Source organism: Sander lucioperca, chromosome 11, assembly GCF_008315115.2.
Source record: "Sander lucioperca isolate FBNREF2018 chromosome 11, SLUC_FBN_1.2, whole genome shotgun sequence".
NCBI classification, from domain to species: Eukaryota; Metazoa; Chordata; class Actinopteri; order Perciformes; family Percidae; genus Sander; species Sander lucioperca.
Window position 1 is genome coordinate 15,758,880 of NC_050183.1, and position 25,590 is coordinate 15,784,469.

At 39.7% G+C, this 25,590-nt stretch overlaps 1 protein-coding gene across 2 annotated transcripts in view; it reads left to right on the forward strand.

Moving 5' to 3' along the window:
* Positions 1 to 10,979: 10,979 nt before the first annotated feature.
* rhpn1 (rhophilin, Rho GTPase binding protein 1) overlaps positions 10,980 to 25,590 on the forward strand; it is a 30,225-nt gene continuing 15,614 nt past the window's right edge. For both annotated transcript variants that reach the window (XM_031282374.2, XM_031282375.2), the window contains exons 1-7: positions 10,980 to 11,204; positions 11,400 to 11,493; positions 15,138 to 15,253; positions 23,367 to 23,495; positions 24,264 to 24,339; positions 24,907 to 24,984; positions 25,178 to 25,302. In XM_031282374.2, the coding sequence (XP_031138234.1) occupies positions 11,185 to 11,204; positions 11,400 to 11,493; positions 15,138 to 15,253; positions 23,367 to 23,495; positions 24,264 to 24,339; positions 24,907 to 24,984; positions 25,178 to 25,302 (638 nt within the window). In that variant the 5' untranslated portion in view covers positions 10,980 to 11,184. The remainder of the gene's footprint in view (positions 11,205 to 11,399; positions 11,494 to 15,137; positions 15,254 to 23,366; positions 23,496 to 24,263; positions 24,340 to 24,906; positions 24,985 to 25,177; positions 25,303 to 25,590) is intronic.

The window sequence follows — 25,590 nt, forward strand, 5'->3', positions numbered from 1 at the left end:
CACAAAACTCACGACACGTTGATAAAATGAAAAGTATTTTGTAGTTTCATGTTATTAGCTTGACGTGACCAAGCGCTATATCACCTTCAAGAGCTATGATTGCAAAAAATTCAACATAAAAGTATCAAAGCCATTGTTGTTAGGCCTATATATATATATATATATATATATATATATATATATATATATATATATATATATATATATATATATATATATAAATCAAACTGATTAATTGTGATCAAAGATTTATGATTGCTGTCTAAACATGGCATCACCTTTGAAGCAAAAAGTGTTCATTGTTTGTTGATCCTTGTAATATTTAATATTTCATGTGTAATGGCTTAATGTCAAAGCCTTTGTTTACCTTTCTTACAGCACTGTTAAGGGCTATGGACCACTGCTGATGAGTCTCAAAGCTGCAACTAATGGGGCTTATTGTCTGTGCATGCTGGGATCATTATACTCTGCACATGGGCGGAGAGGATGATTACATTCTTTACGGCATCTGAAAACTGACTGAAATAGCTGATATCTGTCAACTTCACACTGACATACATTTGCTGATTGATCTTTTTAGTTCCACAGTAAATAGACATTTTGGTAACACTTTATTATAACCATTCTTAATAAACAGTAAATTGTTAGTTAATTAAACTTTAGTTTAGTTAGTGTGATATACAGTAATTATTATATACATTGTTCATAAATGTATATATGGTTAATACTTTGTCAATGGTTAACAACTGTTTCGTAAACCATCTATAAACATTTTGATGGCTATTACACAGTTGTAACTAAAGCTTATAATAATACGTTAATGATTAATTAGTGCTTTATAAAGCATGAAGTAACATTAATTTGGCCCAATTCCATTTTGTTTTTAGTGATCTAAGAGATTATTGATTATTAGTGCACTGAAAATATCTAAATATGTTTATAGATGCTTTACAAATATGTATTAACCATTGACAATTATAACCATCGGTTGCCACTTTATAAAAAGCCATCCAAATAACATTCATTGATGGTTTACAAACGGTTTCTTAAAGGTTTACAAATCATTAGATAATCATTAACAAATACTTAAAAGCAGGGTTGATAACAATACTCTTTTTTATATATATGTTTGAAATGGTCTTTACACCCCGACAGCATTACATAAGTTATGGGAGCCGGAGGGCAGGGGGAGGGGTTAGACTTAGCCCCGAGGAGATGCTACTTTCAAATCTTGCTAGCTTTTCAACATTACCAACCCTACATTTAATGTGATATATAAAATGTTATGATGTCTGCAACAATAAACTGTTAGAATAACATAAATTATAGTTTTTACTTAACAGATTGTTAATTGTAATTTCATTGTTTGTTAACAGTAAAATAACTATGAACTTAAAGTCCCCATATTATGAAAAAATCTCTTCTTCTCTTCTGGGATTTGGATGTTATTTTGTGTCTCTGGTGCTTCCACACGCATACAAACTTGGAAAAAAAAACATCCATGCTGTTTTGAGTGAGATACAGGTTTCTGAATGTAATCTGCCTTCAGTCTCCGGGTGAGCTGTTCAAAATCGGCAGGGCTATCTACGTTATTGGCCGAAACATTTGGTGTGTGCTAACCCCTTTAGCTAATACCACAGCAGCTAGCTGTTTCTCAAACTTCGGTCAGTACAAGGCAGGATTAGTCGGGAGGCTTCTTCTAAACGAGGGTGCACTTCCAACTTTGCGTGGAATACCTGCAGACGAGGGACATGTAAGTAGTTCTATACATTTTCTTTTGTAGATTAGGGTGAACTTGTGTGTGTTGTAGCAGTGTTTTGCTAGCAGCAGCGCTAGCAGCAGCGCTAGCAGCAGCGCTAGCAGTTAGCCACCTCGTTCTCAATGGCAAAACACTGCTACAACACACAAGTTCACCCTAATCTACAAAAGAAATTGTATATAACTACTCACATGTCCCTCGTCTGCTAGCGTCGCTGCTTGTGCTGCTGCTAGCTAGCTAGTAGTCCTTACCTAGCTACTGTGCATGTGCGACTCCCAACAAAGATGGAACAGAAGTGAGATGCCTCACTCTGTAGCTAAAACAGAGAGCTCAACACACAGGGTGAAAAGAGGAGCTGCACCTATGTGCAGTACAACAAAATATGGTGTTTTTTGAAAATTAAACCATGTAAACCTATTCTGGTACAACCTCAACATACAATTATGAACCTGAAAATGAGCATAATATGGGCACTTTAAGTTTAATTAACTATCAATTTACCATGATGACCAGTGGTTATTGTGTGTTACTGACATTTTAAATTGAAATCAGTAAAACTGACAAACTAAAAAAACAACAGTATTGATCAATTAACATGGGTATAAGAAATCATCCTCAGCCCAGGATCAAATGTTTTGCTTTGCTTTTTGCTTTTCTTCACTTGAATTAGAACAGTGTCAGTGAAAGGCCGTCTAAGAAGGTCACAGGGACAGCAGAATAAAGATATTATATCAGTTGTGTCTTCCTGAAGCACTAAAGCATTAAAATAACATTCCCTTATATCACAGAACTGACTGTGGAGAAATCACTGATGCACTGTTTGGATGTTTTATTATAAAACCACAAAATAGATGGAACTTGTGCAACATGCCCTTGAAGATGCATGCTGCAGTATGTTTTTCCTACAATTCCCTTCCTTTAACACCTTATGGTCTCAGAAGTTCTTTAATGCAACGACCAACTGCTGTGAGGATGCAGTGGAAATACTAATGCACACGGCGCACACGTGCAATACGATATCAATGGAGAAAGGACTTCTATGTCAAGAAATCCTACTTAGAAGTCCAAAACATCTTGGGCAAACCCTGGTGGGATTCCACTAATGTTAAATATTTTCAGCCATAGATGCGTAATGTTTCTCGATTCAGACTTAAATATCTCAACAACTATTGGATGGATGAGACCCCGTAAAAAGCTCCCAGAAGTCGTTTGTTCAAGCAGCAATTACGACCTATATTAATGTTTCTAGTGGCTGCGCCCTCTAGTGGCAGTAGTAATTATGATGGGAGAAAAGCAGGAAGTAAGGTGATGAAATTTAAGAGCGCCAGATTCCCGCATAAGGCAAGGGGGTAAGCGAGCGTCCACAAAGCATGGAGCCATTTTGTTGCTATCAAGCCATCACCCGCCGTAAGCATCCCATTGACTGCCATTCATTTTTTGCACCACTTTGACAGCAAATAACTTTACATCTGAAGCGTTTAAATACTCTATTTGTCCATTGTTTATTTCTAAAGAAAATGTAAATGTATAAAAGGCTCCATTACCTTGTACCTCGACGTTTTTGTAAAAATAGGCTAAGGATTGTGTCATAACCACGCGACTTACTGTTGCATAGTAGAGGAATTACTGTACAGTACAGGAGAAGCTCACAGGCAGTTACGACTTCCATTAGCTGTTAAAGTTTAATTACTAATGTTAACTAACATTTTAGTTAGCAATAATTAGCCTGTGCCCATGTTATCTCCTTACATATACCTACGCTCTCCGTCTCTGTAAGATTCGGAATGACTGAGATTTCTCTTGGTACAGCTACCAGAAGACTTACAACTTTCAGACAGGTTGCTCACGTCACATCTACGTCAGCAAGCTCAGTTGGAGGCTGCGCAGTAACGCTCAGCCATCACCGGAAAAGTGCTTCTGATATAGTTCACTGGTCTCCGTCCAGAGCAACGTGAGCTGTTTGTCCATTTCTTTAACTGTCTATTGCATAAGGGGAGGTAGATAACAGGAAGTGATGTAACATCTCATTTTAACCCAAATCATGACTTTTTTTGTACTTAACTAAGTAGTTTTGGTGCCACAGGAGCATATCGAAAATAGCACCCCTAATGGTGGCGGAAATACAACCTCATATCTAAACTAGAGAACGTCGTTCACGGTTTTGAATGTTAAAGTCACGGTTTTAAACACGTGTTCACAATGTTGTGAAATGGTCACAGTTTGGTTATGTTTAGGCACCAAAACTACTTAGTGTTTAGAAAAAGGTCGTGGTTTTGGTTAAAATCAGACGTTACTTCACTTACTGAAGGTTACACACATGGCGCGGAAAGTGGCGTTCGTCAAGTTAAAAAATAACTCGCCATTTACTTATTTTTTTTAAACTGGACTCAAACCCTGTTGTCACTGCCCAATGTGAGTGCAGATGTGAGTTGCGCATGCTCAGATTTAAACGGTTTACGGCATAACGCCAAGGGATCCGGCAAACGTTTAGCTATTTATGATTGTTTGATTGCAAACATTAGCTCAAAACGCGTGACAGCCTTTGTTGTGTTTGATTGCTTTCTTGTAGAGCAGTGAACAAACTTCGTTATGTAGGTCCATTTTTATTGTAATGACATTACAGAAGTCTCTCGTTAGCAGGTTCTTCTAGGCTACTTCAGCCTCTAATCTAGAACTGACATCAGGGATCATGCGGTGAAAATGTGATGCCTTACACTAAATAATAAATTACTGCTATGTAATGTACCTATCTCATTATTCTGTGGTTAACAGCAAAACAGATCTGCGTGAAATCGTCATTGCCGCAAAGTGACGCGTGCACAACTTACATCTGCACTCAACTCACATCGGGTAGTGACAGTTGCACTACAGTCGAAAGTCATGTGTTTGATTGAAATTTGCCGCTCTTTGTTTTCGTCATTCTAGTTCTTGCTTTTGCTCCCGTCATAACTACTACGGCCACTAGAGGGCATGGTCACACATTTTTCCATCACCTTAGAGCAGTGGTTCTCAAACTTTTTCACATCAAGGACCCCTAAACTGACACAAATTAGACCACGGACCCCCGTCTGATAAGACTTTGTCCTAGGGTCCCCTACCTGATAGAATTTCAGCTTTTAGATGTTTTATTACAGAAAGTGAATGAAACCCATGAGCAAAATAGTCATACAATCTGTCATTGTCATACAATCTGTCATTGTTGAAATTATAGTGAAAACTAGAACTGCAAGCAGTTATGACGGGGTCCAAGGGAGCATGCGAAAGCGGAACCCAAAGCGTTACGGTGGGGAGGCAAATGTCAGGAAATATATAATATAATATAATATAATATATAATATATATAATAATAATATATATAAAGTCTGCCGTACATTGCCATTGCAAATATCCTATTGATTGAGTAAAAGGGCCAAAACTGGTCTACGTTGACTATAGCGCCCCCTAAAGGCCGATCTTCGCCAAATTTGGTACAGAGCATCGTAGTGGGATGTTGAAAAACAATACCAAGTTCTGCACTGATACCTATTCATTTGGCCAAGATATGTGCTAAAGTTCGTGTTTGGTAGCTAGCTACGACATTTTGTTTGGTGGTAAATTGCGCATAGTTTAACGTATCAAAATTCTTTTGACAACTCTTTTTCAGGTCCATCTGGAGATGCTACATACCAAGTTTTATGCAGATCGGTCACACGTTCTAGGAGGAGTTCGAAAAAGTAGGTTTACGATAAAATCACCATTTTTCACGACAAAAGTCTAGGCGGAAACGGGCGGGGCCTATATCAGGAGATTCAACTGAATTCAGGGAAGGCATGGATATGTGTATTTTTAATGTGCGATGTACGGTTTGGGAGTTATAGGGCCAAACACTTTTTTTTTTCTGCTATAGCACCACCTAGTGGTGGAAGTGGGTGAATTTTTTTGTCTGAGGTTGTCTGAGATCCTTGCAGGGTTCTGGACCAGTCCTGAAAATGGCAGCCCCCCACCATGTACGGTTTAGGCTGTAGCGTGACTTTTATCAACGGAAAAATAATCTCTAGGAAAACAATAGGGTTCAACAGCTCTGCTGGATCTGTGAGTTCCCAGCCCCCTCGGGCTTGGACCCCTAATGAGTGATTCCCCATATTTGTTGGGGAACCCCTTCAAGGACCCCTGGGGGTCCCCAGACCCTACTTTGAGAACCACTGCCTTAAAGCACCTTCTGAGTCTGAAGTACCCTACTTCTGCCTTCCTATATGCTGAGGACAAACTCCAGCGTGTTACGCACACTTCTGTTGCTACCTGCCAGCTGCCCTTTCCGTTAAAGAGGTGCATGACACAGGAGGTAATGAAAGAGCAGCAAGGATTGCCAGCGACCCTGCCCAGGCCAGGGAACCATCTGTTTCAAAAAGCTTCCCCTCGCCCGCTCAGTGAGACCTCATGTGACCTCAGCAGCTTCGTCCCAATAGCTGTCACCTTGCTTGACTCACTGAGAGCCTGCAGCTTCTACAATCATCAGACACAACCTCGGCATCCAGCAGGCTCATTCCGTTACTGTGAGCAAACATATTATCATCCATTTAGTTCTATATACCCAAGCAGCATTTGGACGTTGTTGCACTTTTTAGGGAAAGACGTAGTTGGTTTGAACACTTCTTTTTCTCCTTCACAGTATCACATATTTTGTTATTAACACCACAATCATCAAAGTCTTGTGTAGAAATAGCTTAAAAGTTTTAATAGATATTTACTTTAATCACGCAACTCTTTTGACCACAAGCTTATGAGTAGAGTTGGGCGATACGGAGAAAATCAAATATGATATTTTTGACCAAATACATCAATGTCAATATTGTGACGATATTGTAGGATTGACTTTTGGTGCTTTCACAAAATATTAACACAATGAGAGTTTTGATAAATAATCACCAATAATGTGGATACAATGACTAAGTGGGTAAAGGCAAGTAATAAAACAGCTAGGAAGTCTGAGTTCAGAAAATGACATCACTTTACTGTAATGTAGCCTCTAAAACCAGGAAAAGACAACACTGTCATATCAAGATATTACGATATCCAAAATGTAGGACAATATCTAGCCTCATATATCCTTGTCGATATAATATCGATATACTGCCCAGCCCTACTTATAAGCCAGCAAATACACCCTAATGCATTGTGACGATCAGAGGTGGAAGAAGTACTCTGATGTTTTCCTTAAAGATACATTGTGTAATTTTTTGAGTTGATTCTTAGCAAAAAAACCTTTGTTCTTTCAAAAACATGTGCTCATTCATGTGTAATTACTTCCACCAACTAATCAAAGTATTCTTGTAAGCGTAGAATCTGCCATTCAGAATACATACAAGCGAGTCGCTCGAATGACGGTAGCCATGTTGCGCCTCCATCTTTTAAATACATTAGCCAAAGAGGGACATAACTCTGCCTTTCGCGCTTTTACACTCAGTGGCACCGTGACGAATGCCAGGGGGAGATTACTTGCGACTGCCGGCAGATTTGAAAGCCCGTTGAAGATGGAGGATCACACCTATTCTCGAGGACATGTAACGGAGTCACCAAGGAAGTGATAAAGAGAATTAAAATGACAACGCGACAGGCAAAGCAACAAGACCAAAGTTAATATTGGAGTGGCTTTTCCAAGATGGAAAGAGCTCATAAGAAGCAAGGATTTTAAAAGGGACACCGAAGTTGCCTGCTTTCTTCTCGATAGGTAATTCAGCCTATTTGTGTAAATTCAAAGTTTAATAGTTGCTTGGCTAACTATAGCATGGTTGTGCATAACGCTAGAACGATGTCTAGGATAGCCTACTTTTCCTCGTGTCAATGATAAAAAGGATTGTCTACCTTGTAACATAAATCTGTGTGCTGCGACGGATCACAGGCGATGAATAGTTTTACTGGCCACCGTAGGAGTTAAAACGCGCTCGGAATGGGAGGAGCTAGAAAGTAATATTGGTTGGTTGTCATATACAATTTCACCGCTAAATGGGAGAAATTCTTACACAATGTAGCTTTAAGTAAAAGTACTAATTCTATAAACTAAGTTTGCATTTTACAATTCGCCATCCTTTGATACAAAACAGTTTTTTTTATAAGAAACTGTGTATGACACTACATTTGCACAAGACACGGCTGTTTGCGCAACATTTTTGGGAAGTCCATTTATATCAATATCAATCTCATGTCTGTGTGTTAAATACTACAGCTCTAATCAAGATGTGATTAGCCTAGCTTAGCATGAAGAATGCAGGGGGAAACAGCTAGCCTGGCTCTGTCCAATGTTCAACACCTCTAAATTACCATGTTGTATCCTATTTGTTTAATCCGTACACAAACAGAAATGTCATTTGACATGTCAAAGTCAAAAGCCATATTTACTGTACTTTGTGATAAAAATGATCCGGAAGATCTATTCTATTCTCTTCTATTTCTTTATAGCCTCATCAAATGTTTGTTGTTCTCACTTGACTTTAAGGAGAGCTAACAGAGACATTTCTCACCGTGACAGCAGGTCCTCCTCATTGTTTGTGCTGAAACAGAGAAAAGCACACTAAATTATTGATCGTCTGAAAATGTCACACAGGATGGTGTGGGGCGGTGTGTTAGTGTGAGCAGCAAAAAGTTTGATTCTACCAACTCTCTAGATTCCAACGAAGTAAATGTCACAACTTTGTTTTAAATTGATTTTCACTGCAGGATAAAGGTTTACATAAGTGAGCTTCATCGCAGAAGTTGGTGTGAACGTGAAGCTCTTCCACATCCATTAAATCTGGCTTTGACTCTGCTGTGACCTCCAGAGCAGACATGTTTTAAACTGAGTACAATCATTCTGCTGACAGCAATTTGTTGCTCAGTTTAAAGGACAAATCCGGCGCAAAATGAACCTAGGGGTTAATAACACATGGGTACCGAGTCGACCGTTCTCTTTGATATGTTTTCATGCTAATCGAATGTGACCAGTTTTAGCGCAAACCGCTAATTAGCTTATAACTCTAGTCGTCAGGGCAAGGGTAAAGTAAAAAGAAATTGCTATTTCTATACCACTAACAAGACGAATGCTGTGTAACCAGTAACATAGCTCAAGCACAGCGTATGTCGTTCGACTGGTCGTGACTGTTTTCCCAAGATGGCGCCCGCCTGTACGTGAACGGTACTGTCTTTCTAAACTATCTTTTAAATAAGCTGTCTGTACACTTACAATGCTTCGGTTTACATGTAGGGACCCTCATTATGCTACCGTGGAAGTGTGGTGCTATTTTGAGCCTTGTAAGTGGTATAGAAATAGCGATTTCTTTTTACTTTAGCCGTGCCCCGACGACTAGTGTTATAAGCTAATTAGCGGTTTGCGATGAAACTGGTCACATTCGATTAGCATGAAAAGATATCCCAGAAAACGGTAGACTCGTCGACCCCTAGGTTCATTTTGCACCTGGATTTGTCCTTTAACAGGAGGAGGCATGAGTCATGAGTAAAGTTATTTTTATTTATGCTGCAGTTTAGTGTATGATAATTTGTCAACCAGCCCTCATTATTAGTATTTCAATTAATACCTTATACCCAATAACGCTCCAAATGTTTTACCATCTTTCATAGGAATTGTGAAATTCCAAATATGTTTAGTGTGGTTAAAATGATACCAGTGTTTAAACATAGAAATACAATGTGATATTGAAAGGGTAAAAGTGCCCTCAAGTGGCCAAACAACAGAATACCTGCAGAGAGCAACTTGGTATTCAAAAGCAAAATGTGTAAGGACAAGAGAACCTGCCATTTGTGGCCAGACAAATTGGGAAGCAATGAGAATGAGCAGCAACCTTTGTCAGACAGCAACAATGTACAGAGACTGAATGAGGTCAGGTCATTTCATTATGTCCATACCACCCTGAAACAATCTAGTTTTGTCCAAACGGATGGAAGTAAAAATAAATTGGATCAGGATGAATTAGTAGACAAGAATGCCGTGTAGGTTTGGTAAAACTTGCTGAGAAAATGGTGCTGTTGTAAGGAAGGAAACGGGCAAGAATGATGATAATCATCCAGCTGGACACTGAGGATTGAACTGAAAAAGATATGTGAGATTTTGGGCTGTCCAGGAGTCAGACACACAATTTATGGAGGCTTTTATTGATGGCCTTAAAGAGAAGCCAGAAGGTCCTTTTCCATCCAAGCACAAAACAAATTCAAGCAGCCATCATCCAGCAAATGATCTGACAGTGTGTGCTGTGTACAGACAGATTTATAGGCAGATAACATTTTTTTTTTTTATCACAATGTGTGTCAGTAATAAAATGGCAGTTTTGTCTGTAGACAACTGAGAAAGTGATACGAGGCCTACTTAGGAAGTGGGGCTTAGTTTACATAAGAGCAATACTGGTTTGGACTGGATGTTATTGTGCAAATATATGCACCATTTGAGATCATTAATTTAAGAAACAGATCACTGTAACCTTATTTTGGAAATAAATGGAGCTGCTTTTCATATTGAACCTACCCACAGTTTTTAGATCAGAATCCGTTTAATTGGCCATAAAGTATGCGTACGTGTACACAAGGAATTTGACCCTGTTTTTTCCTTTGCTCTCAATGTAGCCTACAGGAATAGACATACAGCTAAAAATTATGACAACAAAGCTAAACATAAATATTTAGCTTTTTATAAATATAAAAATATAAACCAACAATGACATTTGTAAACAAAACAATAGTGCAATGGTGCCTTGTGCAAAGGGTGTTGGAATAAAAAGAAATGATTAACATAACAGGTTACTTCATACAGCCTAATGTTAAAGGGGTTCTGAGCAATAAATGCATAATGTAAAGTGTCACAACATCTGAAGAGCGTTTACCTAAACTGGCAATGTGGACTGGACCAACACACTAACTCTTCCTATAGATTTAGGGGAACGAAAGACGTATTGTGAGGGAACAAAAAAATCACCACCAAAATGAAGTAAAAATGAGGTTATAATCATTTAAATTCATGTGGAGGAGGTGGAGCTTCTACAATCTTTTTGGAGCCCACACACAAGCCACAGCCCTGACGTTGCCGTAGCAACGGCCCGCGGAGTAGAGAGAGACGCTTGGAGTGACTTGTGATTGGTCAGATCAGGCCGTCGTTCGGTCCTTATCCCCACTCTGATTTGCTTCATCTACTGTCGTTCTTACAGGCTGCACCGTGATTGGCTAGCTTCTACATTCGCGGCCCGCCTAGGAGAATAAGCTCTTGCAGCTGCAGACAAGTAAGAAAAAAGCAAGCGGAGGAGGTGCTAGCATAATGTAATGAGTTGAAGCTGGGTTGTTTTGAGGAGTAAAAAGTTGTTTATTTCACTCTACGGTTGACTGAACATTGAACCTTTGTGTTTACTTGGAGTAATACAACGCTGGGAGAAATGTAGGGACTTTTCGGCCGCATTTGTCTTTGCCTCACGATGGAGGAACCTGCGACAAGGCAAGTGGTGAAACCACGACTCGTTAACGTTAGCTCAAACCTAACCGTTTTTTAGTTCAATATTATTGGCGTTAAACCTGTGTATTCACTTGTCCTTAAATATTTGTGTTTAAAAGGTAGGGCGATGTACGGCAAGTGTGTTTAAATAGTTCGCTACACTTTTGAGTAAAATAATATTGACATTACTCTTCACAGAGAGTTGGAGATGTCCCTGTCAGACGGTACCTCGGACGACGAAATGCCCTCAACGTTACCCGCAGAGGGCAGCCACAGTGGGAGCATCCGAAAGGTGAGACACACACACACACACACACACACACACACACACACACACACACACACACACACACACACACACACACTCTTGCTGCATGTGTAAACATGAGGAAAGTGTCTGGTAAGGGTCTGGATATCCCCCATAAGTAGCCTAGTAGGTGGATCCATTAAATCAAGAGTAAAGTAACTGCAGACTCTGGACTTTATGTACAAGATAACTCCCGTTACCATACTGTAGTCTGTAGGTCCTCCTTCTTTTGTTATCATCATAGACAGATAATTATGTTAGCAGCCTTTCAAATGAAAAACATGACCCCTAACCCTGAAATATGAGCTTTACCCTGACGGTATTTGGTTGATTTGGTTACCTTCAGAATGTATTGTATTGGTCTTAAAAACCACTTCACCCACATTTTTCTCACCTACCTCTATTATCTCATTATGCTGATCATATCAGCTGCGTTTGCCTGAGTTTTGAGATACCAGCCTCTGAAACATCTGCCATCATCTCATTACAGTGGAGTTGAGTCTAATTTCGACTGTGGAGTTCAAAGGAATGAAAAGTAACATTTGAGAAACACCACAGCAAAGTGTCTTTCAAGAAACAATTGCCTGGTTCCTCTGGATCAGGGGTCACCAACACGGTGCCCGGGGCCACCAGGTAGCCCCCAAGGACCACATGAGTAGCCCTCAGGCCTGTTCTAAAAATGAAAATTGAATATTGATATTATCTGTTTCCCACCTTGTTAAGTAATTGTTGATAATTATTGTGAGAAATCATTAACGTGATCAGTGTCTTCACATAGATGAGTATCATTAATCATTAATAATCATATATAACTAAAGGCAAACTGAGCAAATTTGTTATTTCAGAAGAGTATCAAACTGGTAGCCCTTCGTATGACTCAGTACCCATGAAGTAACTCCCAGTTTCAAAAAGGTTGGTGACCCCTGCTATGGATAATCTACAAACCTCAGTGTTAACTGTTGTCATACAGACTGTTTCATCAGTAGAAAATGCTGACAGTGAAGTCTGTAGATTACATTAGTTGCAAAAAAGATGGAAGTTTAATGCCATTTTACCATGAAATGAGCATCATAAATGTAATTTCAATCACCTCTTTTGCATTGAGGAGGCAGCAGAAACTGCAGAGGAAGAGATCTCAAAACTTTACCAGATAAAACTTAAAGTATCTTTAGAACAAATAAATTCAGATACATGGTTTTCAAAGTAAAATATTTCAATATTTAGTATTCAGTGGCTGTAAAGTTCAAAGACTTAGGACTATGTCTCTTATTTCCTTCCATAATCTCTGCCTAGGTAGAAAAAAATGTATTTAGTTATTCCTGTGAGCTGACCCTTTTAGTTATCGTAAGATCCTCTGGGTGTGTTTGAAAAGTGAAACCTGTTTTGCACAGGTTTGCATTTGTACTGACACTGATATCATATCATGTATAATATAGTATACAGTAGGGCTGGGTTAAAATAATTAGATTCTCCTTTGTTTGAGTGATCTAATATAATTAATAAAATCTAGAAATCCATCTTTTCACATATGCCTTTTCACCATGGATAAAGTACTTCAAAAAAAACTTTTGGGGTTGTCCATTCCTAATGTAAACACTAACCTGGTGCACTACAACATTTGAGAGTTGCTTCTTTCTTGTACAATTTACAGCATAAGTTCTCTGAGAATCTCTTTTATCCAAGCAAAATTGGTATTTTAACTGAAATTTCCCTAATCTAATTTATAATGAATCGAATCGGAAACGTAATCGAATCGGGACCTTGTGAAGTCGAATCGATTCGGTGAATCATTGGCGATACCCCAGCCCCAGTATACAGTATATCAGGCAGTAAGAGTGTTTCTGGTTTGAATCCCTGGTTTGAATGGGGAAAACATGGCTGGAGATAAGGAATGATTACAGACATGGTGCCCTTAAGCAAGGCACCTCACCTTCTGCTGCTTGAGTGTGTAAAAGGCTGTGATTGTAGCAAGCAGCATACAAGTGTAATTGTAGTTGCTGAAAAACATGTGTGCTTGATGAAAATCACCTGGAAATGGAAAGTTTTTTGACACGGGCTTTTTAGACTTTATCTGCACCAATGTTGAGTAACCCCCATTCTCCTGCCCTCCCGATGGTTGAGCAGAGGTGGGAGCTCGGCCAGAATCCTAATCCACGCAGGCACTCCGAGGATTACTTGTTGTGCGCATGCTAAACAAACACTTTAACTGGGTGAGAGGGAACAAGAGAGATAAAGGGGGAAAGAGTGTAAGAGAGTAAGGAGCGTCCGTATATGTACTGTTGGCGGCGACAGGGATAGAGAAGGGGATGCAAGGAGCCACAAGGAGGAGGAAAGGGAGTATTTTAGTATGTACAGCTGCTCCATCTGTCATGTTACTGTACATCTGTTTACAGTTTAAGTGTGAAACAGTGGTGCATTGTGTGATGGATTGCTAATTTACTCAGCAGACATTTAACAATCAGCTGTTCTGGTGTTGTTGGCAAAGGATTTAAGAGGCCATAAATCACATCACCAGATCCTTTTTAAACATATTATCCTTCCGGGGCGAAGGTTCTAAGCAACTGCGATTTTAGACCCTTTTTTAGGGGGGCTCAAGCCCTAAATTTCATCTCAGCCCCCCTAAAAATCATAATAATAAAACACTTTTTTTAAAATAAATTTTTTGTGCTTCAAATTAGAGTTTGCGAACTTGTCTGTTAGTGACAGAGGACAAACAATTCCAGGTTCAAAGGGCTTGAAACAGGTTTAATATCCTGTGTGTCTGTCGTCGATGCTACGCACCTGTAACCCAGTCAAGGAAAGGGTTAACAGAAACATAGTGTCGGCCAATCGGAGGTGGTTGTGCCAGACTCTCGCCTTTGGCTGAGTATCTATCTAATCTGTCAGAGGGAGAGCAGGAGACGGTTGTGAAGTTTAACGTTGGTAGTCCCCAGAGAAAGAGAAGAAGTTGGTCATTTCATGGCGCAGATTAGAACCCAAATTGAAACGTAAGCAACTAAAATTTCTGAATTTTAGAACATTGTATCAAATTGGGTTGTTATTACTGTGATTTATAAAGTGTCAGGTTTAGTTCCATCATAGTGTTAATATTGTCAAAAAACTGACGTTCAGTAGCTAGCTCAGAGATTATCGGCTAATGAAATTACTGATTTAGCGGGGGGGGGGGGTTAACAGGCACTGTGTCCGTGTCACATTCTCATCAGGGGCTGAGCCCCCCTAAAGGTCTGATCCTAGAATCGCCCCTGGTTCTAAGCCTGCTGTACCACGCTGGGTATAATGTTTAGCATCCACAACGCTCTCCTCTCCTGAGCGCCCTCATTTCTGACACACCCTTTGACACACCCATCATCTCTAGCATGCTGGAGTTTTTGCTCTGATGTAGAGAGGCTTACTTCAGAGCAAAAAGTCCAGTTTTAGTTTAGCTTTCTGTCCAGGCTGTTTGTTTTAAAATTTAGAATTTGTGCTGAATGTAGTCCACCGTGAGAGATTTGTCTTTTTTGATTTCTTACCTAGAAACACTCTTCTTTTTCAACGCTTAAAATAGTCAAACTTTCTGCTGTAATGAATCATTCATGAATTCATCAGTTCATCACTTATTTGGCTCCTCTTTTTCTTAATTTTCTCCGCAGGGATGTGATCCTTTCGCCCAGACTCAGCGCAGTAAGCTGCAGCACCGGCGAGCTCGCATCAACCAGCAGATCAACAAGGAGATGCGCATGAGAGCCGGAGCAGAAAACCTGTTCAGGTGAGGTCAAAGTTAGGCGGGAAAACTTGAACGTTGCCCGGCCGCGGTTTCATCTGTTGAGGGACTTTTCCTGCATTGGACACGTTGAACATAATGTGGATCACTGAGCCAGTTTACGACAATGAAACCTAATGCAGGTCTCCTCTGCGTTGGTGGTTCTTTGTTAGCTTGTTGGCTCGGTCACGTTTGTGGTGGTGTCCTGTGATGGGAAAAGGTCAGAGATCACTCCCCTCCAAAACACACACACACACACACACACACACACACACACACACACACACACACACACACACACACACACACACACACACACACACACACCAGCACCACCTAGTTTATGGCTCTGTTGTGTTCACTGTGTCTGTCTGCTTGTGTGTCTTCTCTACTTCTTTAACCATGTTTGTGGCTCCTCTCACATTTTTCTACTAAGAGTTTTTTTGTACTCTTACAAAACGATAGTTGAATATGAATTAGGGCTGAAATGAACAATTATTTTCATTGTAGATTAATCTGTCGATTATTTTCTCCAGTTATCTATTAGGGGTTTGGTCTGTTAAATGTTCGAAAACGTATGAAGAGTGTAGATCAGTGTTTCCCAAAGCCCACGACAACGTCCTCAAATGTCTTGTTTTGTCCACAACTCAAAGATATTCAGTTAACTGTCAACAGAGGAGAGAAGAAACTAGAACATAATAGTTTTTTTTTGTGTTTTGAAGCAGTTTGCTGTCATTCACACAGCACACTAGAGTTTTATCGGTGGAGAAATGAGGGAAATGAAAAAAAGAAACGGTGGCAGAACATCAAAGTATTCTCTCTGAGAACATTAGCGTCATCCTTATCCCCCTCCAGCTTCTCTCCGTGTCTCGGGCCCTTCGCTTTCTCCCTCTGACTGTTTCTCAGGCTCTGCACTTTTGTTTTCCATTTGGAGGTAGATCACTACAGAGCTTGAAATTATACCTTTAACATATGCACATATATTCGGTCTACACTTTTGTTGTGGTAGTTTTGAAGAACCTTCACAGCATAATTAGTCCGCTGTGCAAAACTCTCTGCAAACACTCCTTTACTCATAAAGATTCAGCTTGGGAGTAGAGGGAGTAGAAGGAGGAGGAGCCACTTAATTAAAGCAAGGAGCAACTTTCATCCGCCTTAGTGGTGCCGTGTCAGAATCTAATAAGATCAACGCACAAAACAACAGTGTCTTTAATTAAAAGACAACCAAGGGCGCCTCTCATTATTATCTCCGGACTTGTTTGGCTGCAACCAATTAAGTTTGACAAAGATCTTTTTTTCAGGGATCTATGGATGATAGCTAGCAGGGCTACCACTTATAATAATTTCCATTAGTGTTTAGTCTACATACAGGAGACCAAGGTGACGTCCTCAAATTAGGTCTTTTGCCTGACAAGTGGTCCAAAATCTTAAGATATTTAGTCAACAAGTACAGGGTTTTCCCTGCCATTATAAGGTTTAGGTGCAGCAACCGAGCCGTTTTGGGCACCACCGAAGTCAAATGAATGTCACTAAAAGACTTTCTTTCAGATCTAATGTAGTTGGACTTCTTTAGTAAGTTTTGTCTTTAAGCTTTTTGCGTGCTATTTATTTATTAGCTGCTCTAGCTTTTCCAACATCTTAGACACAGATATGGGAATTACAACGGTCCAAAATGATGTGTAAAGGGACAGAAACAGACTACAGAGACACCAAATGACCACAGAGAGCTAAAACAACCTAAGTCATCCATTAAGCTAGGGAAAACACTGAAGTATATTTAATTAGAGCTGAAATGAGTCGTTGATTCATTGATTAGTCAATCGACAGAAAATCTACTTTTTTGATAATCCATTTATTGTCATTTTTCAAAGCAAAACACCCAAAGATGACTTTGTTTTAGCTGTTTAAATGTGAAGATTTACCACTTTTCTTTGTCTCGTGTTAAAGTAAGCTGAATGTAGTGTTGGTTAGACGAGTAATGTGAAGACATTGTCTCTGGCTGTCTTGTTTTCTTCCCAATTTCTGACATTTCACGATCAAGCAATAAAAGTAGGTCCCCCTACAGGTTGGAAGCAGAATTGTCCATTACCGCTGTCGTAAGGTCTCATTATGTCTCATTCGAACTACAGATCCGCTACCCGATCTGGCAAACAGCTGTAATGGACAATTCCGCTTCCAACCTGTAGGGGACCGAAGCGGGAAATGTGCTTTTGTGTTGCTTTAATCGAGAATATAGTTAAATGAAAATAATCGTTAGTTGCAACCCTGCTGTATGTAAAACAGAGAAAAGTAGTACATCCTCACATCCTCATAACATGAATATGTGTCTTTTGTTTTGATTGATAAATGACTTAAAAATGTAATTTAGTTAATAAATGAATTCATTTTCTGTTGATTGATTAATCAACTTATTGTATCAGCACTAACAGGCAGATTGAAGTATTTCTTTAACAGGTAGTTACTCTTTCTCCCCAACTCCATTTTTGACTGGATTCCGGCTGTTATTCTAAAAGGTGATGACTCAGTTTAGTGGAAATAAAACAAGCGCTCCTGCCCTTTCTATTGGCACGATGGGTCACGGAGACAAAAAGCCCCCCCCCCCCCCAACACACACAGCCTGCCGGCCTGTAATCAGCCGGCTTTTTGTCCTGTTCTCATGCAGAGATTCCCAACGGAGCCCCGGCAAGCTCATCCCCCCACTTATTTGTCTGGCACTGTCAGACCTTTTCTTTTTTCTGTCCTCCCCCTTTCCGGTCAACTGGAATAGTCCACACACACAAAATGTCTCGCTTTCACTTCCCTCACTCTGACACTGATGTGGAACTGGGTCGTGGTATGAGTGCTGGTGGGTGGGATGTGATTGTGAGGGTGGGGTGGGGGGGTGCTAATTACAGATGAAAGAGGGGTTGTAAATCATCACGTGATTGGCTGATGTAGACGTCATGTTGTTCGTTTGAGCTGAGGGACAGTTACTTGTTTAGGTCTTTCTCTCAGTTAGTTTGGTTATAAATATAAGTTACTGAAAAAACTTGTTTTCAGCTTCTCTGATACTTCACGTCTTTCAGTCAGTTCATACAGTCAGAGTAAGAGAGTTCTTTTCTCCCCTTAAAAGCTGCAGTGTGGTGTGCGTGCAAGTGGGTGTGTGTGAAGGGGATATTTGGCAGCCCATTTAAAGCTGACTAATCAGATTGCCCTTGGCTTGATCCTAGATATAGGTGTGTGTGTGTGTGTGTGTGTGTGTGTGTGTGTGTGTGTGTGTGTGTGTGTGTGTGTGTGCGCGCGCTGATGAAGAGAGAGGTGAAGGCAAAGTGGTCTAACTGGACAGATTAACATTATTCACAGAAGCTCAAAGGTGAAATGTGTGTTTGAGCCGAGTTTGGTCACGTGATAAAGAATCACATCTCTCAGATTCTCCACAGGTCAGTGATTGTCATTAAGAAAGGAAACGATAGCAAACATTTGTATCCAATACACTGTTTTAGGAACATCTGCCTCCTAAAATAACAGCATTTGATTAATCCCGAGGGAAATTGTTGGGCACCAGTTGCAGTACAAATTAGGAAAGAGTGCAAATCTAAAAAGGCACATTGCCAAAAATATACAGTAAGGATCATAAGTTACTGTGAGGTCTGTACAATTTATCATGTCCAATTATGTTTACTGTACATACATGTGTAGCCTTTTAAAATCAATTAAATTCAAAAAAATCTATTTGATAATATTAATACGTTTTGGTTCAGTTTTAAAAGGACCTGTTTTAGAAAAAAAGTTCTGTCTTTTTCCTACAAGAAACTAGTCCTGTCCAAAAATGCACCACCCCTCCATTTTGTTCTTTTTCAAGTCTTGTCTTGGCTGCAAGTGTTCTTTGGAAACTGATGTGAGCGTCTGCGTTGATCAGCAGAGTCAAACCCCCTAAATAAATGGAAGAATAGAGAAAATACTGTTCACACCTTTGTGAATTTAAACCAAGACATTGTTTAGTGTAAGCAGTGGGGTAACAGCACCTGAGAATAAACAAGTGTGATTGATGTTATCAGTGATTTAACATCAATGATATATACACTGTGTTGCTGCCAATTTAGACATGTGACGTGTGTGTGTGTGTGTGTGTATGTGTGTGTGTGTGTGTGTGTGTGTGTGTGTGTGTGTGTGTGTGTGTGTGTGTGTGTGTGTGTGTGTGTGTGTGTGTGTGAGAAATGGTTTCAAATTCCCTCCAGTGGCTTTTTTTTTTGTGGTCAGATTGCCACGACACACTGAATACATTAAAAAACAAACAGGTTTGACTTAAATTTACAATCAATGGGCGCCCAGATAGCTCAGTTGGTAGAGCGGGTGCCCATCTATAGGGGTTTACTCCTCGACGCAGCGGGCCCGGGTTCGACTCCGACCTGCGGCCCTTTGCTGCATGTCATTCCCCCTCTCTCTCCCCTTTCACGTCTTCATCTTTCCTGTCAAAAATAAAGGCCGAAAATGCCCAAAAAATAATCTTTAAAAAAATGTACAATCAAAAAGGGTCTTACTTTAATTAGAGGGAATTTAGTTTACTATGTGTGTGTTCTGCCATCAACGAAGAAATAGTTTGTCCCCAGATTATATTGTCTACTCACCTTCTTCATGTCAGTTGAGAAGAAAAAAGAGTTGACAGTAAGCTTGACAGGTCTGGCATTTTGGTGAAAAGCAAAGACTTTGTGAGATGTTGGATAAGTGTATTTTCATCTTCAGCTCTTGCAACCTGTTTGCCCAAAACATAACCACACGTTCTGATGATTCAGCACAGAGACCTTTTTATATATCTTTTACCTGGAACACCGTCTATCAGTGTTTCCAATATGTAGATTGTATTTAAGCTGCCCGACTAAAAACCTTGTGTCTCTTTATCTGCGTTCATTATTTCTTCTCCTCTGTGTAAGTGTAGATTTATTGAAAAGTCTTCCAGAATGATGCATTCATGTGCAAAATATCAGTTATCTTGTTAATTCAGTGCTGTTTTGCAAGCCTGTTAATCACTGATGGTATTGTAATCTGGTCCTCTTTGTGCATTAGACACACACAACTCCGTCTTGTCATATAATTGTGCAAGTAGAATTGAAGGGTTGCATAATTAGGGGGGTTTCCTGGACAAGTGTGTATTATTAGCTACCATGGCAACCCAGTGATGCCTCAGACTTCCAGGAACATTGTGTGTTGTTGACCTCAGACCCCCCAGCAGTGTGAGCTGGTTTTACTCAGCACTAAGACCCCCCCCCCCCCCTCCCCCCCTTCCTGTGAAAAAGGAGTGGAGGGTCTTGAAGTGAATGAACAGAGGGTGATGGAGGAGAGGGTAGAGAGATGAGATAGTTGCATAAATTTAACTCCATTGCTCAGTGTGTTTACGGGCAGTTATGTTACGTTCATGAATGCAGATTTACGCCTGCACGGCAGTTTTTCGAGGTAAATTATGTTAATTCTGATGCTAAGCTAAGTGTGACAAAGCAACCACGGAGTAATGGCTAATGTGTCTTTGCATGAGTAAGTTAAGCCATTCTCTAAAAATGTCAGATTTGTTTTGTATTTTTGTAAATTTCAGACCTCAGTGTTTTTCATTCTCAAATGGCAGGGATCTGTAAAATGAGCAACAGGTGGCAAACAGATGAAGAAGAAAGGAGATGCATAACAGTCAGGTTTATTGACAAGTACTGTAGGTACATACAAGGAGTTTGCTTTGGTATTTTTGTGTATAACAATAGACATAGTAAAAGGAAAAAAAGAAAAAGTCAAGTAATGTATATAGAAAATTAATAAAATTCACAATACACTACTGAATAAATACAATACTATACAGTACAATATTAGAGGTCAACCGATTAATCGGCCGATTTTTGGCATTTTTTTACATAATCTGCATCGGCCAATATCAAGCCGATTAATAAGCAGGCGCATCTGTCGGTACACGATCCGTTCTGCCTGCACGATCCGTTCTGCACATGCGCAAAATGTTCGCGCATGCGCGGTTGTACGAGGATTTACGACACTGCACGATCTGTTCCACGTTTCCGGTCGACAGCCAAGCTAACGTTAGTTTAGCTAACAGCTAATTCGGCTAACTGCTAGCTGAGACAGCATGTAATCACTCAATACTTGTCTTTATTGTTATTACTGTGAAGTCTTAATTTAGCTGTAGCCTGCTTTTCCCATTACGTTTGAGTTAACGTTATTTTAGACTGAATCTAGCTGTCAGCTAGCGGTTAGCCAAATTAGCTGTTTGTTAGCTTAACGTTAGCTTCCCGGTGGAGGCTAGCCATAGGCTAGCGTGGAACAGATCGTGCAGGTCCTATCCTCGGTAAAACAGTATTGTCTTGCGCATGTGCAGAACGGATCGTGTACCGACAGCATCTGCGGGCAGCCTAGTGTTAAAAACATGAATAGGCGACATTTTTTACAGTGCGCCCAGACCAGCTGCCTCTAGCCCCTCCCCTCGTGAATTCTTGCGCAGTGTGTCTCGCACAGTCACTTCAGGTTCAGACGCAACCGTTAGCAGTAGCATGTTGCTGGTGCTCTTTCCTTGGGATTAACTGTACTAATAAAACCGAACAAAACACCGCGGCCACACCGCTGTGGAAGCTCCCCGAATGTCATTTATCAGAGTCTGGTTGTTACCCCTGTCCGTGGCAGTCTCATCCACTCCTATAACGGAGCTAACTGGAGCTAACCGCTAACAGAGCTAACCGCTACGGAGCTAATCGTTGCTAACAGAGTCTTCAGTCCTCCGTGCCTGTATCCATTAACTGCATCTATGGACTCGAGCACGAATAAAACCCTTAATTTTATTAAATTGGCTGGATGAGTTTTAAATTACAACTAAGAGTTGTTTGAATGACAGAAATCTGGAAATCAACAGGACATGTAGGCTAACAGTAGGATCCCCAAAACACAGATAAAACACTTCAACTAATGAACAATGATCTAACAAACAAGGTGAACAAGAATTGACTTTAGAGAGCCCTAGTCTTATGTGATTCAACAGGAGTTAGGAGGAAATAGTGTTGAGATTAATTGATCACTTTCTGTGAAGCAGATTTGTATTCTCAGAAGTTTAATAGGCCTAAATGCTGATAAGTGCACTAAACTTTATTTTTTCATTGAAAGGTTTATTTGACAAAGTTTATTTTCTTCTCACCTGTTTCGTTTATTTAATATATTTTTCATACATTATACAATATAGGCTAGTATGTTTTTACATTATACATTTTTAATCGAAGTAGCCTATACAGTGTAGATTGGTGAAGTGTTCAATAAATGTTTTTGTTGAGAAATTCTGTGTATATTAGTGTTACATTTTATCTTTCAAATAGAGGTTTAAAAACAAGCACATATCAGCCAAATATCGGTCAAAATAAATCGGCAGCATTAATCGCCCATCGGCTGACCCTGATTTCTAAAGATCGGCATCGACATCGGCCAGAGAAAAACCACATCGGTCGACCTCTATACAATATATCTGTTTTTAAAGTGAAAGAGCTGGACAGGTTTGTGCAGGAATTGCAATGTTATTTATTCAATTAAAGTATACTTTAAGAAGCACCCAAACTGAAATGTTTTTTGATACATACATGCTAATGTCACGAATTCTAGAAAAACATGCATCATATACTGTATAATTTGTTAAGCTCTAGGGCTGCAACTACTGGTTATGTTATTATCCAGGGGTCTGTGAATTCTCTTTTTCAATTAATTGATTAATCAATTTGTCTAAAAAAATGTTTCACAAGTTCCCAGAGCAGAAGTTGACATCCTCAAATGTTTTGTTTTGTCCAAACCCCAACGATATTACATTTCTAATGATAGAGAAGAAAGCAGCAAATCTCTCAAAGCTCAGTTTGAAAAATGTCTGGCCTAATGTAAGGAAATTTAATTATGGAACGAATGAAGGTTAGCTAGAGTGTCTGTGATGTTGGTGACTTAACTTTCTTCTGCTCAATGGCAACAAAGTACAGTCACAATAACTCTCCTTTTCTCCGGTCACATTGGAAATGCAAGTCTGTTATAGGCTGTAATTTGTTGGTGTAAATGAAGCATGAGATCTGATGTGTGTGTGTGTGTGTGTGTGTGTGTGTGTGTGTGTGTGTGTTAATTTCTGCAGAGCAACAACCAACAACAAGGTGAAGGAGACGGTGGCTCTGGAGCTCAGCTTCGTCAACTCCAACCTGCAGCTGCTCAAAGAGGAGCTGGAGGAGCTCAACAGCAACATGGAGGTCTACCAGACCGACAGGTATACACACACACACACACACACTTCTATACTTGTGAGGATTGACATAATTCATAACCTAAACTAAATTGTAACCCGCAAAAACTGCTCTTTAAGAATTGAGGGCCAGAAAAAATATCCTCACTTTACAAAAATGTCCTTAGACTCTAGGTCTACAACATAAATTGGTCCCCAGAAAGATAGAAGTACACATAGAGTAGATACACACAGTGCACAGTGTGAGTACAAACATGTAATGGATGCTTGTTTTCTCCAATTATAATTCTCATTAGACTAATGAGAATGACCTGGAATTCATGGGACATATAATAATAGGGCCATGGTTTTTAAATGGACCATAATTTTGTGTGTGTGTTTTGTTTGTTTGTGTGTGTGTGTTTTGTTTGTTTGTGTGTGTGTGTGCATGCAGTCCTTCACAGCCAGGAGGTTTTTCCCTCTGCAGCCCAGGGTTATGGGAAGGGTAAATCCCCTGATTAGAGTGTCATTAGTGGCCCTGTGGCGTGTGTGCGTGTTTCGGTTCATGGTAAATGGGAGAGGGTGACTGGGGTGTCAGGGCCAATACGGGTTAATACTTGGCTTTAGCTTTGCTTATTAGCCGGATGAAGCACCGATCAGGGAGCCTGCTGGGTTTGAAGACTAGCAGATGGCGTGCTGACTTGACTGTAGCTATAACCTGCACTGTGTGTTTACATGTTGCCGTTTACATATTGTAACCTGTGAAAGATTACACACACCACACATACATGCTGAAAGTATTTCTTTTTACAGTGAGGCTATCAACGTTCCCATGATCCCACTCGGATTAAAAGAAACCAAAGAGGTGGACTTCACAGTTTCTATCCAGGTGAAGATAACATCTCGTATTTCACTCCCTTGATTTATTTTTTATCAAATTTCTGTTTCCATGAGAGAAAAACATTTGTTAGTGAAACAGTGAATGTTTTATTTAAAATATTACAACAAGGTTGAGGAGGAACATTGTTGTTTTAATTTTACAAGCAGTGTTTCAGCTTTGATGCTACTTTTAAACGGAAGTCAATATACTGTACATCAAGTGGTCTGCTTTATTTATTGTGACATATACTGAATAACCCCCTTTCAAAATGTCTTTCTTATGTGGAAAACTGTGAGAAGAAGTTGCATTTCATCACACATTTGGCATTTAAACATTACATATGTACTTATGTAAATATGTTCCAAAGCTTAATGTTTTGACTTAAAAATTTGCTGGAGTTTAAACTAAAGTGAAAACTCTTTAATAAAGACACTCCCAATTATTTCTAGTAACCTTTTTGTCTTACATATTTGTTGAAAGGCTACTGAGGGGAACCAAAAGCCAAGTCAAGTCCTCTGTCATTTGTTCAAATATTAAGAAACTGATTTGTGATTATGTGTCTGTCTTCCCTTACAGGACTTCATCTGTGAGCACTACGGAGAGGACAGCTCTCTGTACGACAAGGAGATTAAAGAGCTTATGGAGCTCAGACAGGTTAATAAATGCACTCATACAACTTCATTCAAAACTAACTTTAATCGTGTTTGGTATTACATCTGTTGTTCATTATGGGGGGTTGTAGAAAAAATGTAGGATTTACTTTAAAATATCTTGAAACTTGCGGTCTCCTTGAAGTTATGTCTTTCACAATAGATATTTACTGTATGTGTGCTGTTGTTTGGGTTAGGCCATGCGTACACCCAGTCGTAACCAGGCTGGCCTTGAGCTCCTGATGGAGTACTACAACCAGCTGTACTACCTGGACCAGCGCTTCTTCCCTCAACACAGGAACCTGGGTGTGCAATTCCACTGGTAAGGGACATGAGCGCTTTTTTTGTGAAAGCCTGAAGGTTATTAAATCCAGAGATACTATATTATGACTTTTTATGACTTTTTTTATGACATACTGTACTATTACTTTTAATGTTTTTTTTCGACACACTATACTATGACCTATTATAACCTTTTTTCAACACACTATACTATAACCTTTTATGACTTTTTTTGACTTACTGTAGACTTTTTTTTCCCCCCGACATACTATACTATATGACATGACATACTATGACGTTTTCATGACATTTTTATGACATACTATAA